Here is a 25626-nt window from a genome sequence, read left to right as displayed (position 1 = left end):
CACAACACGGCGTGAGTGTTTTTAAAGGCTAGCTGCGTTCTCCTTGTGTTTGTTGCTCCTAGGTTCACAGTAAAGACAGCATATTGTGACAAATAAAATTTTCTCAGAATCGCATATGTAGACCGATTAGCGATATATACAGACTGAAAAAAATACAACGGACAAATGACGAAGAGTAAACATTATTAAGAGCGAAATGACTTAAATTCAAACGCTGATAAATCGTTTAAACATAATATTATGAAAATTGCATTGGATCCAACTCCCTTTAAACGTAGTCTCTTTTATCAAAGTTGTTCTGGAGCAGTGGCTCTAGAACCGAATCTTTAATACGTCGGAGCCGGAGCTGCAGCTGGAGTCGTTAGTGGTCGGAGCGGGAGCCGTGCGCAGAACAAATTTGTAATTAATTAAATATCCCACGAATATTATCTTTCTTTATATTTTTACCTACAAAGAACATGATAAGTAAAAAAAATTGTGGAGTTTTTTAATTTAAATAAAGGAATTGTTGAACGTTTGTACAATTATGACATTTACAATTGTTAGAGTTAAACAACGAAATAAGCACATTGGGAAATAAATAGGACCCCTTATTTGCTTTACATGTTTTTATCGACTCGTTTGATATCCATACGATTAAAACACCTCTATTATAAATGATAGCGCTATCATTTAAAAACTGACATCGTCCATTAGTCTCTGCCCAACTCCATAAAAAAGAGATATTTGAAATAATACTACGTCAAAATGATGTTTAAACTTTCATAAATATTTAAACAGCTTCAAGTATCATCTAAAAGGGAATTACAAAATTTGGTACAAAAACTACATATTCTAGAACTTCCTCCGTCTCAATTATTTTGGAACCGCTTTATATCGTGTCAATATGTGCAGTAATCGTTTAACTCTAATAATGCTTCATAAAGCAATAACGTAACAAGTACAAAAAAGTGGTTTTTAAAAAAAATACGGCGATTTCAGTTGTTTTTAAATTATTTGGAATGTAGTATTTTATGGCGAAAACGTTTTACAATGAAAGCAGAAAGATTCTATTTTCTCGTGCGCAAAACTGAACTGGTCGATTTCTTGAGGAGTGACAACGTGGACCGACGGCTCAGACTGTTTTTGAATAGAATATCGATAATGAGCATCACTCAATCTGTCAGAGCTGTCAAGTAAGTTGCCAAAGCTGTCAAGTAAGTTGTCAGATCTGTCAAGTAAGTTGTCAGAACTGTCAAGCAAGTTGTGTGATATGTTAATCAGTACAGGATGAGAGGGGTGGAAATTCGCTCTTTTCTCGGTCTTTAAAATACAATATTTAACACTACTTTCCTGAATATTCTACATAAGAAATTACGCGCTGAAAAAGTCAGACATGTATTGACTTGACATAAGCAAATAGTGTGTTCAAAGTCGATAATAATAATAAAAACTTTCACTATTACAATGAAACAGCGAGAAACTAGCCATAAAACTAGTTTCATGCGAAAGTGAGAACGTGTCTATACGGCATTCTAGGGCTCAGAGTTCGGATAAGATATTTTCCGTTCATTTCTTTTTTATCCTTATCTGAAAATTATCGGAATAAGAACTTATTTGTTGCATATTAAATCGTATAATAGTCAAGAAAAATTTCCATAAATATACAGTTAACCGAATTGTTCATGATTAATCGAGATTTCAGCGGTTAATTTATCCGTTTCTCCGAGCTCTACGGTTTTCTTAGAGCTCGTGGAAAGGAATAAGTTAACCGGGAAAATTTTAAATATTCATAAAAAAATCGATTTTTTTATTATTCGTGACTATTATACGATTTAATATGCAACAGATAAGTTTGCATTCCGATAATTTTCGGATGTCGATAAAAAATAAATGAACGGAAAATTTATTATCCGAACGCCGAGCCCTATTCAATGATGACCAGAAAAGTCTAGAAAGGAAGAATTTGGTACTAAAGTGATATTGCACTCACGAGGAGACGACCCGAGGTGGTTCTCACCGATTTTATTCAAAGTTGGGGGATTGTTAAACCTAGATGTAACATGAAACCCGTTAAAGGGAAAAGTTACGCTGGGCTTCCGTTTTGCCATGGCAACCAAAAATGTATTTGACAACATAATATGAGAAAAAGTCTATGTAAAATAACATGCAAAAATTACAAATTCTAAGGGTCCCCCTGTGCAAAACTCCAATAATTCAAAAAAAATTATTTTAAAAAAATTTGTAAATTTTACATTTTTGGATTACTTTGGACAAATAGGGGGGAATAAAAACCATTTTGGGTGAACTCGAGCTAATTTGAATAAAAAGGTCGAAATTTTAGGTATAATACAAAATATTTGTAAAACTTATGCCGTGATAACTGCCATACATTTTCGCCGATAAATCTTAAAATTTCTACATTACGTTATCTGAACGATGTAAACAGATTTTTAGAATTCGATAGAAAAACGACGTCATTTTATAAAATGGCGGATACAAATATAAATCATGGTGCAATAAGTTAGGTAATTTGTATCCGATTATCCTGAGATTTTCTACGTTACATTATCTGCCCGAATGAATTTGTACTATAGATTTCTAAAGAAATCCGACACCATTTTGGAAAATGGCGGATATCAATAATAATCATCGTGCGATAAGTTCCGTAAATATACGTCGATTAATCAGAAATTTTCTACGTTTCATTATCTGCCCGAGTTAATTAGACCTATGGGTTTTCCAATAATAATCTGTTTCATTAAATGATCGAATAAATAAGTCCTTTCTATTTTGAAAGAATTCCGAAGCCATTTTGCAAAATGGCGCATGTCTGAGAAGTTTCGTAATTATTCGCCAATTATTCTGAAATTTTCTATATCTGAGCGAGTAAATTAGTCCTATTTCTTTTGAGAGAAATACGCCGTTTTTTTAAAATATCAATGTATCTTTTGGTGCGATAAATTCCGTAAAATAAAATAATATTGGGTAAGTTCTTATATCATTAGATTAATCGAAAAAAATTATGGTTAAATTAATCATTTAGGTATAATTTGTATAAATTGAAATATTATTAAATTAGTTCAATTGGCATTGTAGAATTATTGGTAATTCGTGAAATTTTTGGTAAATCAGAAAATGGTTGTAATTCAGGAAATGTTTGGTAATTTGGGAAATTATTGGTAATTTGGGAAATTATTGGTAATTTGGGAAATTATTGGTAATTTGGGAAATAATTTGTTATTCTGGAAATTATTGGTAACTCGAGAAATTATTGATAACTCGAGAAATTATTGATAACTCGGGAGATTATATGCCAATATGTCAAGAATATATAAGAACTTACCCAATATTATTTGATTTTGTGGAAATGTATTAAATTTTACACATTATATATGAAGTTTCCTATAATTTTTTTTATAACAATAACAATACGGAATTTATCGCACCAAAAGATACATTGATATTTTGAAAAACGGCGTATTTCTCTCAAGAGAAATAGGACTAATTTACTCGCTCAGAAATCGAAAATTTCAGAATAGTTGGCGAATAATTACGAAACTTCTCAGACATGCGCCATTTTGCAAAATGGCTCCGGAATTCTTTCAAAATAGAAAGGACTTTTTTATTCGATCATTTAATGAAACAGAAAAATTCAGATTTATCGTCGAATAATTACGGAACTTATATAACCGTGAGACATTTTGACATCCGCCATTTTTCAAAATGGCCTCGAATTTTATGAAAATTAATAGGATTAATTATCTTTAATAGGTAATGTAAAGTAGAAAATTTCAAGTAATTGGCCAAATAATTTCGGCAGTTATCGCATTATGATATCTGCCATTTTCTAAAATGGCGTCATATTTCTATCACAGTGTAAGGGGCTTATTTATTCGATCAGACAATGTAATGTAGAAAATTTCACGTAAATTGGCAAATAATTTCGGCAGTTATCGCATCATAAGTTACATTTATATCCACCATATTTCAAAATGACGTCGGATTATTATTGGAAAACCCATAGGTCTAATTAACTCGGGCAGATAATGAAACGTAGAAAATTTCTGATTAATCGACGTATATTTACGGAACTTATCGCACGATGATTATTATTGATATCCGCCATTTTCCAAAATGGTGTCGGATTTCTTTAGAAATCTATAGTACAAATTCATTCGGGCAGATAATGTAACGTAGAAAATCTCAGGATAATCGGATACAAATTACCTAACTTATTGCACCATGATTTATATTTGTATCCGCCATTTTATAAAATGGCGTCGTTTTTCTATCGAAATCTAAAAATCTGTTTACATCGTTCAGATAATGTAATGTAGAAATTTTAAGATTTATCGGCGAAAATATATGGCAGTTATCACGGCATAAGTTTTACAAATATTTTGTATTATACCTAAAATTTCGACCTTTTTATTCAAATTAGCTCGAGTTCACCCAAAATGGTTTTTATTCCCCCCTATTTGTCCAAAGTAATCCAAAAATGTAAAATTTACAATTTTTTTTAAAATATTTTTTTTTTGAATTATTGGAGTTGCATGTTATTTTACATAGACTTTTTCTCATATTATGTTGTCAAAAACATTTTTGGTTGCCATGGCAAAACGGAAGCCCAGCGTAACTTTTCCCTTTAACGGGTTTCATGTTACATCTAGGTCTAACAATCCCCCAACTTTGAACAAAATCGGTAAGAACCACCTCGGGTCGTCTCCTTGTCAGAGAAAGTTTGTTTTGCGTAGAACCCTGGAAAGCTTTATTGGTTCACTTAAAATGGGAATTTGATGGTTATTTTCCGTCAAATACTTTAAAATTTTAGGTTCCTTTATTTATTTATTATTACTTGTTTAACAACGTTAACTTCAACATTTGAACACGTGTAATTAGAACATTGTATTTGATTCTCATTGCACGAAATCCAAACGGATGTCACCAAATAAGAAAAAAATTCGCGAGTACATCCCTAACCGAGGTATATAACAATTAGTGCTTCGCCATTGCCCTGGCGATCGGTTGTACGGTAAAGAAGTTGATGAGCAGTAGCGCATTCTAGTGGCGAGTTATAGCAAAATGGATGGCGCCGAAATATCCTCCGTGATCAAATATCTATGTATACCAATTTCCATGACGATCGGTTGTATGGCATACAAGTTGACGCACCGCAGCACCATCTAAAGGCGAGCTCAAGTTAAATGGATAGCAAGTGTCATATAGTGGCGAGTTATAGCAAAATGGATGGCGCGAAATATTCTCCGTGTTCAAATATCTATGTGTACCAATTTCCATGGCGATCGGTTGTACGGTAAAGAAGTTGATGCGCTCCAGCTGTATCTAGTGGCGAGTTAAAATGAAATGGATTGCAAGCGCGATCTAGTGGCGAGTTATAGCAAAATGGATGACGCGAACTAAATGGGCTTCTTAAATAAAATAATTATATTTTATCTTGCGCATTTGAAATATCGTTGTTGTTGTTCTGGAATTGATTTGTTTGTACTATCATCAACAATCAAAAATAAACGATAATTTATCTTTACTTAAGTAGAAGAAAATTTGTTAAATAGTCATCCAACGTTTGAAAATCCAATTGAGCTCCGTTTAAATAACCCGCTGTTTTGTTGAAACTCTAAAATCATAAACAAGCATTTAACAACGACGCAGTTCCAAATATAGATATATGCACCAAGAATAAATATGCAATTTGAGCAAGAATGAACCATATAATGCCGCCATTTTGCTCCTGTAGATTTCTTAGTAAAACGCGAGTGTTAACAGTTTCAATCGGCTGTTTGCGGATTTTAATTATTTTAAAATGACCGAGAATTTCCCCATTAAAAAGGTTAACTGCCTTGTTAAATTGTTTTTCCAGTAGTTTAATTAGAAAAAGATACCTAAAACTGTCATTTTATTCGATACCGAAGGTAATTGCAATAAGGGATCACCACAAAGGCCTAATTTGACAAACTTTGCCAACTTCTTTTCGTAGATATTCTTGTGATAATTTGCTATATTATTTAAATAACCCGGGTTTAAATTTTTTTTTGGTGTTTTTAGGGCCCATACCGATTTTAATTAAAAAAATTTATAGCATAAATCTAATTTTCGTACGTTTCGTCGCCTCTATGAGATTACCAGCAAAATGGTTACACTCGAAATGGTTTGAATTTTGGATCTCCTCTCCCGGTTACCATGGAGACCATAGGCCTCTCCCTTAGGTGCAAACTATTTATTGCCCGCCGTTTCTAGTCCGAGTCTTAATGTTTATTACGTGAAAAATGGCACATTTCGCGCCGCTTTTTACACGATGGATTGAAACATCACGACGGCATTATTGTAATTAAAAGAATAAATAACAAAAGAATAATGAAAATAATGAAAAAACTTAGATCCGAAAAAATTTGTCGTTCGCCCAAAGCACCATATTTCAAGATAGTAAATAAAGGCATAGAGTGATCAAATGCTGTTTCTAGGGTAAAGTAATGAAAAAATTATAAAAGCTAGGTGACCCTAAACTCTTGGCGGAACCACTCTTTGAGCTATGATTGGCTGAAATCTGCCTGTCGTCTGCCACGGTATTTGGCACATTTGCCATTTCTAGGCATCATTCAAATTACCCATAAGATTTCCATGTTTATTTCTCCAAGCTTTAACTCTAATAGGAAAAGCTGTCGCATATTTAGTCGCATAATTTCTACTGGATTTCTGAGTGGCAACGTGTTTTACTTATGTGTAAATTGCTAGTCATTTTAATCGAATCATGACCAAAGTAAGTCATTTATGATTAATTAATTATTAATTTTTAAACTGGACTTAGATTATATATTTTTGTTCGATTAGTCTATGATTTCTAAATTGCGTTTTTGTTATGTTGCCTGATCCCAACTCCCAAGCCTATTGTAATTCTCGCGCGCGTTGCGTATTTGTTATAGAGTAGGACTGCTGTGTTTAATATTTTATTGTTTGAATACGACTAATTATTCCTCGTTTTTCGGATGTGTTACATCCGTAAAACGAGCAGCAATATGTGTTTCAGTTAATTTATTATTTTTGATATTTTAAAACTAACGGGTATTATAATGCTCATTTTTTTGAATATATATACATAACTGAAATTTCTTAGATAAAAAAATTGTTTAATTCCTCCGCATAATTGACAACGTCATCGAATTATAATTTAATAAATGAAGGAAATTAATTTCTACGTAAAATAAATTAAAATTATTTACATAAATTATTATGAAAGTGAGCGCAAGCTCCACTCTCCTGCAAAAAAAAACAGAAGAGTGCGAGCGCGAGCTCCATTCTCCGGCAAAAAACTGAAGAGCGCCGCGAGCGCAAGCTCCACTCTCCGGCAAAAAAAAAAAACAGAAGAGCGCGAGCGCGAGCTCCTCTCTACTGCAAAAAATAGACGTGCGCGAGCGCGAACTCCACTCTCCGGCTAAAATCAGAAGAGCGCGAGCTCCACTCTTCGTCAAAAAATAGGAGAGCGTGAGCGCGAACTCCACTCTCCGGCAAAAAAAGCAGAAGAGTTCGAGCGCAAGCTCCACTCTCTGGCAAAAATCAGAAGATCGCGAGCGTGAGCTCCACTCTCCGGCTAAAAACAGAAGAGCGCGAGCGCGAACTCCACTCTCCGGCTAAAAGCAGAAGAGCGCGAGCGCGAACTCCACTCTCCGGCAAAAAACAGCAGAGCGCGAGTGCAAGCTACACTCTCCGGCAAAAATCAGAAGAGCGCGAGCGTGAGCTCCGCTCTCCGTCTAAAAACAGAAGAGCGCGAGCGCGAGCTCCACTCTCCGGCAAAAATCAGAAGAGCGCGAGCGTGAGCTCCACTCTCCGGCTAAAAACAGAAGAGCGCGAGCGCGAACTCCACCTTCCGGCAAAAAACTGAAGAGCGCCGCGAGCGCCAGCTCTACTCTCGGGCAAAAAAAAAGAGAAGAGCGCGAGCTCCAGTCTCAGACAAAAAAAGAGCTCGGAAATTTTGATTTTTGCCCAACTCTGGTCGCGCCGGTAGTCAATAAAAGCGGGAAATCCCCGTAATGTTGCGTAGCGCCATCTTCAGCTTAGTGGGAATGAAAATTTTCTTCATTGTTAACTCTTCGTGTCGAAAAAGTTAATTTTTTGTTACGTAACGTAGAAATTACAACCTTTAATTTAATGATAAACTAGATGTCATAACGTACCATTTTAAACTAAACTAAATTGAATGTGCTATAATCAATGTAAAAAAATCATGGATTTAAATCGTCATTTAAATCAGTCAACCCTGTTTACAAAGGGAAATTTAAAAAATAAACAATATTATAAAAAAATCGGGTAGAATATCATAGCCAGAACAAATTCGTAAAAATTTATTATAAAAATAAAAATTCATAAAAACTGACCTATAGTAAATTATTCTTACGATTAGTTCAAAATGAGTCTCATGCCTAGAAACTCATTACATTTAAAAAACGTGTTATAAAAATGATGTTATAAATTTAAGAAAATACTCCCAGTGTAATTATTTTATTTAACTAATTTAACCATGGACAATAATCAGTTAGAGGGATCACTCAAAATTCGTCTTTATATCTTTAGAACAACTTATTTTACGAACTTTATTTGGGAATTTGAATACACTATTTGAAAAACGAGGGGCTAACCACTTCCCGTAATCGGTGTACACCCTAATTGTAATGATTACGTAATCTTCTGTAATCTTTTGTACTCATTCGTAATCCCGTAATCATCTGTATTCTTCGTACTCATCTGTAATCACCCGTAATCATAATGAAATCACGGGTGTAATCATTTGAATAGCGCGTAATCATAATGAAATCACGGGTGTAATCATTTGAATAGCGCGTAATCATCTGTAATCACTCGTTTTCATTGGAACTCTCAATTACTCATTTGTAACAATTTTAAAGTTTTGGGTGGCCTGTGTACTCATCCTAATCATTCTGTACTCATCGTAATCATTCTGTACTCATCGTAATCATTCTGTACTCATCGTAATCATTCTGTACTCATCGTAATCATTCTGTACTCATCGTAATCATTCTGTACTCATCGTAATCATTCTGTACTCATCGTAATCATTTGTGTACTCATCGTAATCATTTGTGTAGTCATCGTAATCATCTGTACTCATCGTAATCATTTGTGTACTCATCGTAATCATTTGTGTACTCATCGTAATCATTTGTGTAGTCATCGTTATCATCTGTTCTCATCGGAATCATCTGTACTCATCTGTACTCATTAATGATTACGTAATCGGTGTACTTGTTAGCCCCTCGTTGAAAAATGGGAATACCATTCAACCAAGTCTTTGTTACCTTCCTCGCGTACTTCGTAGCGTAAGTTCGTCGACTTTTTAAACACAAACCGGAAACATAGATGGGGTAGAATCTAACCATTTATTGCTTGTACCTAAATTTAACGAATTAGATGGTAATTCAGTGAGATAAATTTTGAAGGCCTTCTTTTACAAAACCGTTCGTATATTTTTACTAGTAATGATAGAAATACCATTCGATAAATATTAATCGTCTTATACAAGTTTCCCCATTTCTTCAGGTTGGAATAATCGGGGGGTCCGGTTTGGACAATCCAGATGTTCTTTTGAACAAAGTGGAGAAAAAGGTTACAACACCTTTCGGAGATGTAAGTATTTCATATAAATTGTCGCTAAAACACAGCTACGTTGGGCCATGCCCATTGCCCAATACATGAAAATGATATTTTTTTTAATTATTTACTTCTCTAAAACTGCAAATAGACATCAGTTTCTACTATACGGGGTGTATTTTTACTCGAAAATGTTTATCAAAAACTAAAATCCTTAGGATATTGAAACTTTTATGGTTCGTTATTCATGCCGGCAGACAATATTTTCTGAAAACTCATCGATTTTTGAAAATATTTTCACAATTTTCAGAATATTATTTTTTTAGCACTAGGTGCTAGATCAAATTGGCGAATTTTTACACTTACTAAAAATGACTTAGTAAATCATTCTTTTTGACTTATTTTTTGGACTTGGCCATTTAATTTCCAAAAAATAGTTTTTTATTGGTTTTGTGGTTTTATTTTTCTTAAAACAAAGCTTCCTCAAAAATAGGTGTTGGAAAGTAAGTTCACGAAATAATTAAAGAAAATGGCAATGATATTAATTTTGAATGTTACAATAATGGCTCAATTATCCGCCACACAGGCTTAAGCTCGACCGCTTGCCTTACTATGCTTCTCGCACACCATGGTTAGATTTCTTCCACCCTCTCCATAACACAGAGCAACGTTTAAACTATAGGTTGAGCCACCATATCCTGCTAAATTCTTAGTAAAAGTATGCAACCGTATTTTGGCTTGCCCAACTAGTCAATTTTTCAAGTCGTGTTTTTCAGTTAAAAATTGGTCTTTTACTCTTTTTTTCTATCGAACTAACGATATTCGTAAGTTTTTGATGACGCTCCTCAACTTTCTCATTGATTAATTTGATCTAGCACATAGTGGTGAAAATATAATATTTTTAAAATTGTAAAAATATTTTCAGAGATTGATGAGTTTTCAGAAAACAATACCCGGCCCGGCATGAATTACAAGCCATAAAAATGTCAATATTATAGCGATTATAGTTTTTGAAAACAATGAACTTTTCGAGCAAAAAACGACACTGTATAATAATGTTTCGTTATGTCAAAATATTTTTTTAAAGAATGTCCTTCAACGAAGACAACGTGACGTAACCTTGTTACTCACAATATAGTCCTTCAACTGCCATATTTGTAAAAGAATAAACTTGTTATGATAGTAATTAATAACCACATTATCGAGTAGTAAGCTCCGTCCTCCTAAACAATGAAATCGACCTTGTTTCTTATCTTATTGGTTCCCTAAGGCTGACGTCATCGACCATGATGCCCGCAGATCGCCCAACGTAGGCATTCTCCCGACAGTATAACTATATTTAAAATTTTATTCCTTTTTAGCCATCCGACGTTCTTATTGAAGGAAACATTTCTGGAGTTCCATGTGTCTTATTAGCCAGGTTAGACATCACTTTGTATGCTTAATTGTTTTAGTTTTGGGTGATGAGCCACTGTTGGGGTAAGTCTTTTAGGGACACGTTATATTTAAAAAAGTTACACGCAAAAGGTTGTTTTCAAGCATCGCAAACATATGACATTCATGCTTTGTTTTTGAATAGTTTTCAATTCTTTTATGCCAAAATATTCAATTTGTATGACAACTTACTTACAATTTGCGTAAAGTTTACCTACAGAAACGGTATCCACATTAATTTAGATAAATCAAACGTTTTCGATCCCAATTAAAGAGACATAGTGGTATTATTTGAAATGTAGATTGTGGTCATCAGTGATTTTTAAAAGAGGCTCCTAAAGGTCTGTTGTTTTCTACGTCAGTCCGTAAAATGTGAGATCGTTTTCAAACGAAATTTTCTGGCAACTCACTCAAGAGGGAATGACCAAGGAGGATGAGTAAATACATTTTTGCTAAAACGATAATTAAAAGGCCTATTGAGAACCTGAGACCTGTTTAGGGGAGAAAACTAAACATATTTTTGTGTGAACAATAATTGAACCAAAAAATTGATTGAGTCCAACAGAAGCAATAATTTATCCGGTATTTCAAATTATAATTGTTTTCATTTCCTCAGGCATGGACGGAAGCATGATATTATGCCTTCAAATATTAACTTTAGAGCCAATATTTGGGCGCTCAAGGAAGCCGGTTGCACCCACGTCATCGTTACGACTGCTTGTGGGTCTTTGCGGGAAGATAAACATCCAGGAGATTTAGTTTTTATTGATCAGTTTATTGACAGGCAAGTAATGTAATGGTCGTTTTAATTAACTGTTTTGCCGTAATGTAGTAAAAACCGAAGCGACAGCTCATTCCATGCCATGAAAAGACTATGTTATAAAAGAGTTGGAGTATTGTCCAAACAATGAAATTTGTTTTTCATCAGTGCAGCTTTATTTTTACAAATATATAAAATAGCTTACAAAAGAATTATTTTTATCAAAATGGAAACACAGCTGCACTTGCTAAGAATAAAATTGTCGATTTATATCGTTGGACTATACTAAACTACTCTTCATATTTATATTTCGAACAAAAATTTGATGGTGAAGCGCCCAAATTTCCAATTTTAAAGATTATCATTTTGATGGTCGACTTCACCATTTTTACGGGTCGAGATCGACATTTTCTAGGTTGAGTTCGGCAGTTTTAAGAGATTGTAATCGTAGTGTATTTAAATAAAAATGGGTTTGTGAGCGTCTTTCTAAAACCGAAGAAAACGAGAACAACCGTTGGTCAAAAGATAACAATGAACACGGTCGGAGAGGTAAAAAGACCAACAACGTTTGGGGAAACTAAAATTTATTTCTGTATTAAATTAAACCGATACGCGGTAATTCGGTCGATACGCCTTCAAGGCGAAGTTAAAAGTTTAGACTCAAAACCGATTCATTTAATAAATGTATTTCGCTCTAATTGCAAATTACCAATTTTGTAATTTAAAAACGTATTAAACTGAAAATATACAAATTAATCATTTTAGTAATTTACTTAACTTGAAAAATAAACAGTATATCATTTAACATTTATTTTGATAACAAACGAAAGTATTAATTAAGTAATTTGTCTAATTGTATACATAAGTAATTTATTAAGTTAAGAAAGAGTAAATGACTAACATGCCAATCTCCTAACTTCGTATTTTGTAAAAGGATAAAATTATCAATTTTCCAAAATAGTAATTATTAAATCTATGAAATTGTGAAATTAGTAATTATTGGCATGCAATATTAGTAACTTAGTAATGTACAGAGTTAGTAACTTATTAGAATTTAAGTAACTAAAAATTACAAATTTAGTAACTACAAAATTACAAATTTAGTAACTACAAAATTACAAATTTAGTAACTACAAAATTACAAATTTAGTAACTACAAAATTAGAAATTTAGTAACTACAAAATTAGAAATTTAGTAACTACAAAATTAGAAATTTAGTAACTACAAAATTAGAAATTTAGTAACTACAAAATTAGAAATTTAGTAACTACAAAATTAGAAATTTAGTAACTACAAAATGAGAAATTTAGTAACCACAATATTAGCAATCTAGTAACTACAATATTAGCAATCTAGTAACTACAATATTAGCAATCTAGTAACTACAATATTAACAATTTAGTAACTATAAAATTAGCAATTTAGTAACTTCAAAATTAACAATTAAGTAACTACAAAATTAGAAATTTTGTAACTACAAAACTAGAAATTTTGTAACTAGAAAATTAGAAATTTTGTAACTAGAAAATTAGAAATTTTGTAACTACAAAATTATCAATTTGGTAACTACAAAATTATCAATTTGGTAACTACAAAATTATCAATTTGGTAACTACAAAACTAGCAATTTGGTAACTACAAATTTAGCAATTTAGTAACTACAAATTTAGCAATTTAGTAACTACAAAATTAACAAATTTAGTAACTACAAAATTAACAAATTTAGTAACTACAAAATTAACAAATTTAGTAACTACAAAATTAACAAATTTAGTAACTACAAAATTAACAAATTTAGTAACTACAAAATTAACAAATTTAGTAACTACAAAATTAACAAATTTAGTAACTACAAAATTGGCAATTTAGTAACTACATAATTTGCAATTTAGTAGCTATAAAATTATTACCAAATAAGAAATTTATTTAAAAATTAGTAATATAGTTACTACAAACTTAGTAATTACCAAATTAGGAAATTATTAATTTAAAAAAGTAATTTAGTAATTACATAATTAGTAAATTGCTAAATATAGGTAATTACCCGTTTACTAAATTAGTTATTTGCATATTTTGGAAATTAGTTATTTGCATATTTTGGAAATTAGTTATTTGTATATTTTGGAAATTAGTTATTTGTATATTTTGGAAATTAGTAATTGGCTTGATTAGGAAATTAGTAATTGGCTGTTTAGTAATTTTCTTAAAAGCAGTTTAGTAAGTTTTGTATTAAATAAAAAACGTCGTTACATTTGCATATATATATATATATTTTAAAAGATTTTTCTTTTTACAATATTTACATGAGCGTCTGACCGGTTTCGTCGGGCTTATCCCTTCATCGTCGGAGACAAAATCTTCCATGCTAGTTACAAGACAATATATATACAGCCCAACACCACGCTAAAAAACACAGTTGACCTTTACATGTTGAGATTTCGAGAAGCAACAAACAAAGGGCTGTCTATATATATGGTCTTGTAACTAGCATGGAAGTTTTTGTCTCCGACGATGAAGGGATAAGCCCGACGAAACCGGTCAGACGCTCATGTTTATATTGTAAAAAGAAAAATCTTTTAAAAATATATGCAAATGTAACGACGTTTTTTATCTAATACAAAACTTACTACCAACGCATATAGTAACAACTGTACCATTAACTAAGCATAAGCAGTTTAGTAATTTTCTAATCAGTAATTTAATAATTTTCTAATTAGTAATTTAATAACTTTTATTTTGCAATTTAGCTGTATTGTAATTTGAAATTTAGTAACTTAACTTTCTTCAGTAGCAAATAGTATTTAGTTTCTTTAGTAATTTCATAGTTTTTAAATTTAGCAACACAATAATTAGATTCCATAGTCAATTGAAAATACAACCAAATCCTTAAAAATTATACTAAAAACGTTGTGGTACTTATTTATGAACATATATGAAAACGTATATATGGTTTCGATATGTTGAATATCTAAATGGTTAAGGCAAATTAAGTGGTTTTGTGTTTCTGGGAAAAAATAAGAGATGGCGCTGAAACACGTCTCTTGCCGGTGTTATTAGAAAAATATTTTCATTTCAATTTCACGTGATTTAGTTTAGCTCATTGTACTGTTAAAGCTGAGAGCGGCGCACGCGCATTTAAATAACGGACTCGCGCGGAAATATTAGATCGCGTAATAAAACGATATTTTAGCGCGTTACATTTGAAGTTTGCTATTTTTTAAGGAAGTCGCTCACCAAGACCGTAGCGACTTCGCGCGTCAGTTAGGCGAACTACTCAAAAATACGGTTTTAATTGAATTCAAAATTAGTTCCTTGGACTAGCGGTGCCATTTTCAATCGTAAACTAGATTTATGTCAAACTTATCGAGAGCAGTTTTAATTTTAATTTCAAGGCCGCCAGTTTCCAAAAACTACAGTTTATAAAATATTTAAAATTAAATATTAAAAAGAAATCTGAATATAAGTCTTCAATCATTGACTAGTAAGGTTTCAAACAAAATTATGCAAAAAACCGCGGTTTAATATCTTCATTATTGTAGAATTAGGGCGTGTCGTAAGAACGTTTATTTCTTGGGCTATTGCTCACTCCTCACATGGAATATGTTTGTGCGTTATTTGTTTGATTTAATTTTCGTGTTAAATAATTATTTTACAAATAAGTACTTAAAATACAGTTCCTTCTTTTTTCCCATCATTACCAATTCTGCCTGGAGCCCTGGCTTAATGCTATTGTATCTCTTGTTTTGTTTAATAGGACTTCTAAAAGAACATCGACATTTTACGACGGTCAACCGGGTTCCCTTAAAGGAATATGCCACATTCCTATGCATACTCCGTTTTGCTCTGAAACTAGAAAGGTCAGTGAGTGTTGGCTTAATGGTGAAAAGGGTAGCAAGGAAAAAGCTAGGAACTCATGCTTACTACTAGGAATGATTGTGGGGAACCGCAAATAGAAACAAGTTTGGCTGCTTCTTGTGACGTAGCACAAAGATTACAAAGGGAAGTAAGCTTTTAGGTGTATAGATGATCCAATAGGATAGCCGAAATCCCATTCAAAATGGCGGCCATTTCAAGATGGCGTAAACGCGATGTCTAAAATACGTAATATATCCGGTTGGCGTTGTAGGAATAGGGTGTTTTAAACGTCAATCGAAAGCTAATACAATGCAATACAGTTCACGCTATGTGAATTCGATGAAAATATGTATTTTGAAAAACAAGTATTTTACGAAAACGTCAAAAGTAGTTAACTTTGATATAAAATTAATCTCAGGAAATATAATTGGACATTTGTTACCATCCGTCGAAATTTAGGGGGAGGATACAATGCTTACTCATATTAGCTGATTCGTCACGGAAATTGTAGACAAAATTCGATGTAAAATATAATGAACAGATCTGGCTTTCCATCCGTTCCTGAGTTCATGAAATACGGTCATTCTTTAGCACTAATTGTACACAAGCGAAAGCAAAGGTTTTCCTACTGGATGCTATCATAATTAAAATATTATACTGTTAGTCATGTTCATTGTCAAATATTTTGGTCTTTCGCTGCATGTTGAGAGCGTAGACATTAGAGAGGTGGTATTTGTTTCCACGTTTTGATTTTGTTCTAATCGAAATTTCCTAAAATGTGTTCATGTAGATTCTTATAAATGTTGCTGAAGAGCTTGGTTTTCCGTATCATGAAAAAGGGACCATGATCACAATCGAGGGACCGAGGTTCTCCAGTAAAGCCGAGAGTCATATGTTTCGAGCCTGGGCCGGAGACCTCATTAATATGACCACAGTACCTGAAGTAAAATCCTTGTTTATTGTTATTTATCCTTTCGTATTCTTGTTTATTATTTAAATCAATCGGATTTGGATCAATTGGATTTGAATCAATCGGATTGGGATCAATTGGATTTGAATCAATCGGATTGGAATCAATCGGATTGGAATCAATCGGATTGGAATCAATCGGATTGGAATCAATGGGATTGCGATCAGTGGGATTTAAAATTTAAAATACAAAGCAAATCTGATAAAACTAAAATATTAAATAGTAATTAAGTTTAGGTTTAATTCCAAATTAGCTAATTAATGAAAGCAAAATATCCGTTTACTATACAGAAAAAGAGCCATTCATTGTATAAAATCAATAAATTCAATAAATTAAAAAAATCCTATCTCAATAAAAAAATCGATTGATTTGATTTTGCCAACCCTGGGTAACCTTTCACTACACTTCAATAGTTGTGCTAGTAAGGCTAGCTCTAAATGCTTGAACGAAAATAATTTGAGAATTTGTATCGAAACTAGTAGTACGTTGCATTATGAACCTATTCTTTTTAAAGTATGGGTGCGTCAAATTTTTAAGTATTCTTAACTTTTTACTAAGTTCTGATAGTTTCTACATTTTGGCCAGACTATTTAAAGGGAGTATGAATTAAATAAAAAAATGGTCTGCTAACACATCTTTAACGTAACTAGCGCCAATCATAATATGCTTCGGTTAAACCTAGTGGCAGAAAATTGAAAGTCGTTGATTCACCAGAAACAATGAAGTTACAGAATCATTTCCATATGTCATCCCAAATTTCAGGTAGCTCCACCCCCTCCTTAAATGGTGATAACAGATGCGACCGATCCTATTTGGAATATTATTGGTCCTTCGAGTTGATTTCAAACGATTCGTTGGCCCTTTAATAACCTTTCTCAAAGATTCTTACCGACTAAACGCAGCTCGGGTGTCTATACTTTCTTGAAAGTTTTTAATTTTTTTATTTAAACAGGTAGTTTTGGCCAAAGAAGCCGGCTTGTGTTACGCGGCTATCGCTCTAACTACAGACTACGATTGCTGGCATGAGAGTGAGGAAGCAGTAGGTTCATTTTCGAATTTTAATAATTATCGTAAATTGTCATATTTTGTAGTAGAAAAGGAATTTATTTAAAGGGGAACGGCCAAGCGTTTTCAAATATCGCCTTATTTGCGTATCAAAAGATCAACAATACGTTCAATATACTAACACGTACCTTTTTTTGTCTTGGAAAAAAAAGTTGAAACGCAAAATAACCCCAAGTGTTTGGGTTTGAATTTTCGCGGCCATTTTAGGGGCTGTCGCCAGCGCCCGTAACCCCGTATGAGCGATTTGCGAACTAGCGTTACTTTTTAATTCGCTCAATTTAGGCTTAGGTCTCTTATATCCGGAAGGCACCGGGCGTGCAAATTAAAAAATCTTTCGCTAAATATTTTTCTCTCACACGAAAAACCGGCCAAACCTTCACCTCCTGCAAACTCAAAAGGGGGAAGCACACCACACCGATTTTATAGAACGCTCTATTGGCCTTAATCCACTTGGTTATTATTAGCCTATAAACAAATATAGAACAGGAGTATCGCTTTAAAATGGGTTGTTGTAGATTAAGTTTCGGTTTTGAATATTACAATGATCTCCCCAGAAACGCAGTTTTACTTTTTTTCATTTCAATTATGTACAAATAGTTTGACCAACAAACGTTTTAGTTTTAGTTTCGTAGTGTTTTCGTAAGAAAATGTACAGATAATTGGGACCAATTTAGATTAATTCGTAACAAAGTTAAAACAGCCACTTGGTTTAAACCCTCAAGTAAAGTAATCCCTTAACTATTAATTTATTGAACTTTGTTTTCACTTAGGTGAGCACTAGTAAGGTGTTGGAATGCATGAGAGCCAATTCGCACAAGGCGACCGAAGTAATTAAGAAAGCCATTCCAATTATAGCCGCGAAAGACTGGAGCGATATTCTTAAAGCTAATAAGGCAAGTTTACTTTTCATTACTTGACCAAGAACTCATTGTTCCGGATTTCTGGCGCAATAAGGTTGGCCTAAATGCTGCCACCGAGATCGTGTCCACTATTTTATTTACGCTGGAGTTCAAATTTCGAACTCATCTAGTGACCTGAACAGGGACTTGAAAAGTATAGGCTTCGTGCGTAGTTAAAATTTTGTACATAAGTGTTGTCGCCTACCGAACGTGTTTTAAATTGAATATTGAAAGCTGTCTGCTCGATCGAAATTATCTCTGCACAACAGCTAAAGTTAAACCGAAAATCATTTCTTCACATATTTAGTTGACGGATAATAAGGCAGATGGCGCTATATTTCCTAATCTCGAAGCCTATAGGACATTTAAAATGACAGTGCCTGTAGTAAAAAATCACCAATACGTTTATAATTGTCCGTACTTTAGCCTTAAAGTGAGTATAAAGTAAGACGTTTTATGGTATTTCAAATAACTATTGTTATTGCCGCTAGGAGCGCTGTTATTTGCTTTTTAGTCTTACACGAGCCGTATAGGCTCTTAGTAAGACTCCTGGTCTCGGTCCGTTGTCCGGCGTCCGCCGCCGCCGCCGTAGGCATGACACGGCACGGTAGAAATCATACTAAACTTAGAAGAATCCTCGCTTGCCATTGCGAATAACAGCCACGCGAGGAAATCAGCCTCTAGAAGTAACAATCAAAAGTTAGAAGCATCTTCCTACAACTCTTAGAGAAAGAGACACGGGACAGTCACGTGACACACAAGAGAGGACGCGGGAATCGTCACTACGTCTAGACTGGCGCTGGGGTAGAGCTGTACCGCGAAATGGCTGGGGAGAGGACGCAGGAATCGTCACTACGTTTAGACTGGCGCCGGGGAATAGTAGTTTAATACATATATGTACACTCAAATAAATCGTCGTGCTTATTTATTTTTGGCTTAGTTTAACTCACAAACTCGATACAGTAAGCTCGTGTAAGACTATTATTTGGGTCACGTAACCCACTTGTTAGGTTTGTAGCCTGAAGAGGCCCTATTCCTACAGCCTTTGGCAAAATGTGAACGCGTGTGCCATTCCTAGATTAGTGGCCAGGATGATTCGTTGAAAGAAGACACTTTTAAACTACTCGCTGTCTTAAACTTGGGGGGATAAAGTCCAGTGAAGATTTGGCTGAGTGTGTAATGGGGAATTTGAAATGAAGTTAGCCCCAATTTTCAAAACAATACTTACTTCGTGTAAGTCTGTATAATTTTTGTTTTTGATAATTATTGACCAATTCTTCCCTTGCTATAAACATACAATTATGTTCTTAATATTTTTAGGATGAAGTTCAAGGTTCAGTAATGTAGGATGGCTTGTGATGCAAGGGGAGTTCATTTTTCTTTCCATAAATGTCGGCTCCTTAAAAAAATTATTAAGTTTACAATTTCATAATAATGTTATAATTTAAAATATATTTCTAATACAATTGGTCTGTTTATCAAGTAATTATTATTTCTAGATTTAAACAAAAAAGGTTTATGTGAAGCTCTGTTTTTGAAATTATATTTCTTGATTTAAAATAATTATTAGTTAAATCTATTAAACAGAACATTTCTACCGCAAATGCATTTTTTAGAAAATGTAGAAAAATGTAAACGATAATTAGCAACATTTAATTATGGCAGTTTCATTTATTGGAAATCAAGTTATTACGGCCGTTGATACTATTGTCCACTCGGATACGTATATATTATTTCTAACAAATATGAAACATCAATATTTCTTGTAAATTACTTTTGAATTAAAAATAATTTGAGCATTGCTTTTCCCGTGTTACCTGTAACTAGTGTTCGTATGGGGTCAAAATTAAGTCGGGGTCGGGGTTAAGCTATCCCCGAAAAAATTAAGTCGGGGTCGGGGTCCAGGTTAAGCTATCCCTGATAAAAATAGTTGGGATAAGGTAAGGCCAGTAGGCCACCGCCTAAAACATCTATACTGGCTTATTTATAACTAAAAGAACCAAATAATTTCGTGGAAAAAGGTTTATAGTAAAAAAATTACCAAATAAAACATTATATACTATTTATTATAGACTTAAAACTGGCTAGTTACAGTATTAAAAAAAATATTCCAAATAACCGATTGCTTAGGCATTTAAAAAAAATATTACTTGCTTTTTAAAGTGACTAAACGGCGACTCCGACAAGACTAGAATCACTGGAGAGTGGAGAGGCGAACTCGCGAAATTCAACTAAAACGAATTACAAGTTCACAACTTCCAAAGGTCGCCTTTTATAATAAGGCTATTCTCATTACGCGAAAAACATGAGGCCAGGGAGAGAAAGTCAAATATAAAAAAACGTATATAGGGGAATAAATAGGCTCCAATTCCAAAGCCCAAACATACATTCCCGAATATTAACCCCGAAAAATGACACCCCCGACTTTATTTTTGATCCTCGGTACCGGGGTCGGGGTCGGGGAAAATTGTCGGGGTTTTTCGGGGTCGGGGTCCCCGTAGAACACTACCTGTAACTAATAATGTAGGGTAAATATAACTGCTCCTGAGACCAGTCATTTAGTTTTCAGAGAACTGTTGAACCACTGGGAACTATTTAAAAATAAGTGGGTTCATTGTCAGAATGAAATGAAAGAACGCGTCGAACCACATTACATTCTTCCGGTTTAAAAATTTAACGCCCATCGTTTTCGATTATCAGGCATTAAAGGTAATAAAAAAGGCCGCTTTATATAGGCTGAAAAGGAAAACAGTAATACATAGGGTAGGGTTGTGTGAGTACTCGAACATCATCGATTACTAGGCATTGTTTGAGGTCGAGTTCGAGTACTCGACCTCGAATAAGTAATTGGAAAATACTCTTCGATTATCGAGTACCAAAAAATTGCCTAGTCGGGTACCCGATTACTCGAATAAGCTGCTCTAAGGTCAAAGAGGGGTTTTGGTAACTTTTTGCGGTGGCGATAATAAACGGTACCTTTAAGACGTACAAACAACAAATGCCTTGAATGACCTTGGGGATGGATTACGGTTTTTAATACGATGTGCGCTTGCGAGCTTTTTCTTCAAACTATATTATTAAGTTTGGGTTTTGGTTTGGAGTGTCACTTCACGAGTTCGGATGTCGGCCGGTGCTAGAACTCAGGAGTCTTAACTTCCGAAGCAATATACGGACAGATGGTACATCAATAATTTAAAAAATGTACATTATATTGTCATTTTACCATTAATTACTATAATTAGACTAGTAGGATAGTAAATTAGCCTTTTATATCCCACTAGTCACTATAAAGTTGTGGAAACTGTGGTTAATTTAAATTAAAGGAATATTTTTTAACATTCAAACAAAACCAGCTCCTAATCAAGTATACTCGATGACCCGACTCTGAATTACTTGACTCGAACAAGAGAAAATTTCCCCTTAATCAATTACTTTATAACTCGATGAAAAAAATTTCATACTCGATACCCGACTCGATTGACTCGCACAGCCCTATCTTAGGGTCATTTTTGTACATTGGTCTTGTACACTTGGTTTAAACTTCGATGTTTTTTAAATCAAAAACGTGGTTTACGAGTGGCCATCAATTGTGGTTACCAATACGGTTATGTATTTTTTTTTATGGTCCGATATATATATATATACAGCGACGGTCACCAGATGGCCACAGTCAAACCCGACACACTTTTAAAACATATACCGTAATCAACTAAATTCCGTACGAGTGTAAAAGAAAAAACTAAAACATATCCGAATTTATTTCGTCTTTAAACTATTTATTATCATCTCAAATACCTGTCCCTTCTTAACCTCAGTAAACTGACATAGCTACCTATAACTTCAGCGTAGCTGAGCTTTTCCCTATAGTATAGTTTTAATAATCAGCCTAAGTCAACTAGTGACTTGAGAAGCCAATTACTGGTGGCCGGGTTAATTAATAATAATAAGACCTTTATTCCAGGCGAGCTAACAGCTCCTTACACTTATTGTTAAAATTCACATAAGCAAGTTTTTAAGGACAAGGGAAACTGTTGAGCTATATAGAGGGGTTTGCCACCGATATAGGTGGCAAACCCCTCTTACCAACGTCGACAACCTCAATGCAGAAGGAGTGATTCCCAGTTTCGGTTAATCTTGCTTGGAGGTGATAGTGCTAACCACTTCGCCACCCCACTTTCTATGCGTTACTTACAATATTAATTGTTACGAAAAACCTTTGTGAAACACATGGAAATTGCTATATTATTTTAAAATATTCTGGGTGTTTATGAGTTATGAAACAAACTAAGTGGTTTCACAGAGCTAAAGATCGCAAGGAGAGTTTATTTGACTGTAGAGCTTAAAATATTAAGAGGGAAAGAGCCGAAAATAAGCCATAAACAAAATTGTTGCCGTTGTCACTAGACGACTTTATCCTAATGGAGTCGTCTGCGTCTTGAAAGAATAAATGAAAATATTGGTAGAACTACGTAAAACGTTTATTAAAAATATTTTTGAAATTTAACTAAAGTTATTAAAATGGGATTCAATGTAGTAAACTTAATAAATATTGTTTTATCTACTTACCTTTGATTTATTTCTATTGAACGCAAACCTAAGCCTACGCAGTTCTGTGCCCTTGCCCATCACTTCAGGCCGAAGGAGTGGTTCCGAGTTATCACCCAGTGCCAGAAGCTGCGAACGAGCCCGGCTCCTCTTGCTGAGAGGTGAAAGCGCTAACCACTCCACGTAGCGGTTAGTGGACTGTAGTCTCCCCTGTACCAGGCCTGATACTGAGTCACTTTTCTCACTTAAAATCACCTTTTTTAAAATCTGTCACTAAAAGTCACTTTTCCCAAAATTTGTTACCATTTATCACTTTTTTCGAATTTTTAGATTTCCTTAGCATTGAACGTTAGAAAACGATCTTAGAACCCTTTTTTTAAAAAAATAATAAAACCAAATCAAACTAAGTTCGCTTTTATTTTTTTTAATTAATGACCGGTTGAAAAAAAGATCTTAGTGATGACAACTTTGTAGAAGTGGAATTAGCCCAAGCCATGCTTGTTGGTGTTATGAAAGTTGAAGAAGTTGAAAAGTAATCGGCTCAAGTCATTCAAAAGAAAATAGATTACAAAAAAATCTAGTCTAATTTCGTCTTGTCTAAAAAAACCCTGATATAATCTCCTATGGTTATATAGTCACTATTTAGGGTGTGTAACTAGTCAAAAAACGCAATAAAACAGTATCTTTTTACCATTTTCCGTAGATTATCAGTCACTATTTAGTCACTTTTTTAAGATTTTTAGTCACTAAACTCACTAAATTCTACTGTGTAAGTGAGTATCAGGCCTGCTGTACTTAAAAAAACTTCAGCTCGCTAGAGTCCAAAATTTAATTTATTTTGATATAAAGTACATTTTAACATATTTTCAAATATTTGGTTAGTGATATATATAATCTGTAAATATAAGGATATTACTATACGTTTATCTCAAAGGTTACAGGAGACTCTGAGTTACGAAATCCGAAAGTGATCTAGGCTTTAATGAGTACAATTTCGTTCACGATTTGTTTATAGCTATCTCGCAACACGGTTGAGAGACTACTTCTACAAGGTTTCATTATGCTACTGTCTTCAATTATTTGCCTATGAAAAATCTGATGACTAAAGCTTAATATTTAGGTAAGATGATGTTAGGACACGTGGTACCATGAAAGATATACTCGATGAACTGTTCCTGTGCTCAATATAACCTTACCAATAACTGATAAAATAAATGCTCCGTTATTAAATAATTAGTTTTTTTTTTAAAAACAGATCATCATTATAAATATGTACTATTCTTCTTCACATTTGCAATTGGTTTCTGCAACAATTATTTTCATTCGATTCACATTATTGCAATTTCAGTAGAGGTCGTTTGGACAATGGATTTTGAGCGCGAGATATCAGCATGGCAGCAATGAGGAAAAAAGCCGACCAGGCTACGATGCTGAGCAATCCCATTTGGACTTGAAAATACTGGATTCCCCATCCTCTCCACATGACGGATCGAAGAGCTTCAGTTGTTTGTGTCAGTGGTAAGAATGGGGCTATCCATTGTATTGGAAAAGTCATGCCTTCTAGGGGCCACATAAATCCTGAAAAAGAGAATATATACACCATTTCTATGGTCAATTATATCGGATTTTGATCGATCATTTGATTTGTTTCCTTTACATTGTACGGAAAAATCGGAATTTTAACCAACTTATTTGCCATTTTTTTTAATTTATGGATTTTCAAAGAATGCGCAAAATGTCTTCTTTGTAATTTTTCACTATTTGAAAAACAAATTGGTAGGAAGAGCTTTACCAAGGATATCCAATGCAATTCTTTACAATTATTTAAGTTTGTTTTTCTGACTCATCTGAATTATGTGAGAAGGGAACGTAAATCTTTGGTGAAATATATTCTAGCAAAAACTTACCACATAAGATTAAACTAATAAAGTATGCTCCTATTAGTACTACTAAAGCTGCCACAACTGTATCAACAATTGCTGTAATGAAAAATCCTAGAAAAATGAAATAAAGTTAAAATTGTCCAGTTAAACCTGACAATTTTTTTTCAACTATAGTTTTTTTTCCTGTAAACCGAGAAAGGTATACCCTTGGCTTGTTGATTTTTATCCTTTTGAAAAAAATAGTTAATAATAGTTTTTCTCTATCAAATTACGTTCCTCTCGATTTTTTTGAGGTATATCTTATTTTTTGAATTTTTTTTCTCTTTCATAAAAAATTAGCATAAGAACGTTAATTTTCGTTCCTTCCAAAAACCCGAAAAATTTAGTTTTAACTTTCTTTTTCCCTCAAACTTTATTAATGCTAGATTAAAACTTTGTAAAATCCTTTACTTTTGATCACTGTCTTAGTTTAAAAATCTCTCACTCTTTTTAGCTTCTAGTTCTTAACACTTACAAGTTAGTAATGTAAAAATATTAGCTCACCAAATAGCATTCCGCAGAATCCTTGTAGAACGATGAGTGTGACAACAAGAAAGAAAGAACCATGAATTTTC

General features: G+C 33.6%; 2 protein-coding genes across 2 annotated transcripts; one reads left to right on the top strand and one right to left on the bottom strand.

The window, feature by feature from the left end:
* The first annotated feature begins 6644 nt into the window (after positions 1 to 6644).
* On the top strand, positions 6645 to 20387 carry Mtap (Methylthioadenosine phosphorylase). The gene is made up of 9 exons (XM_090172045.1): positions 6645 to 6757; positions 9550 to 9636; positions 10962 to 11020; positions 11651 to 11818; positions 15550 to 15652; positions 16441 to 16593; positions 17573 to 17659; positions 18456 to 18578; positions 19905 to 20387. Exons 1-9 carry the CDS (start codon positions 6749 to 6751, stop codon positions 19929 to 19931), a joined length of 816 nt encoding a protein of 271 aa, XP_090028171.1. The 5' UTR covers positions 6645 to 6748; the 3' UTR covers positions 19932 to 20387.
* Positions 20388 to 24066: 3679 nt separating this feature from the next.
* Positions 24067 to 25605, bottom strand: LOC149966658 (ABC transporter G family member 20-like). Its single transcript, XM_090172033.1, has 3 exons — positions 25556 to 25605; positions 25037 to 25123; positions 24067 to 24707 (listed from the first exon to the last, which is right to left on the bottom strand). Exons 1-3 carry the CDS (start codon positions 25563 to 25565, stop codon positions 24463 to 24465), a joined length of 342 nt encoding a protein of 113 aa, XP_090028159.1. The 5' UTR covers positions 25566 to 25605; the 3' UTR covers positions 24067 to 24462.
* Between the last annotated feature and the right edge of the window lie 21 nt (positions 25606 to 25626).

The sequence above is a fragment of the Leiobunum rupestre genome, chromosome 1 (genome assembly GCF_980474605.1).
Source record: "Leiobunum rupestre chromosome 1, qqLeiRupe1.1.hap1, whole genome shotgun sequence".
NCBI lineage: Eukaryota > Metazoa > Arthropoda > Arachnida > Opiliones > Sclerosomatidae > Leiobunum > Leiobunum rupestre.
Note: the sequence above shows the minus strand (reverse complement) of the source record. Positions and strands in the feature narration are given on the sequence as shown.

Bases quoted from the DNA above. Each gene is read 5' to 3' on its own strand.
- Mtap (XM_090172045.1), top strand. The intron at 15,653-16,440 runs GTCAGTGAGTGT...GTGTTCATGTAG, and splicing joins TTTGCTCTGAAACTAGAAAG to ATTCTTATAAATGTTGCTGA. The intron at 18,579-19,904 runs GCAAGTTTACTT...TAATATTTTTAG, and splicing joins ATATTCTTAAAGCTAATAAG to GATGAAGTTCAAGGTTCAGT.
- LOC149966658 (XM_090172033.1), bottom strand. The intron at 24,708-25,036 runs GTAAGTTTTTGC...TCTCTTTTTCAG, and splicing joins TATTAGTTTAATCTTATGTG to GATTTATGTGGCCCCTAGAA.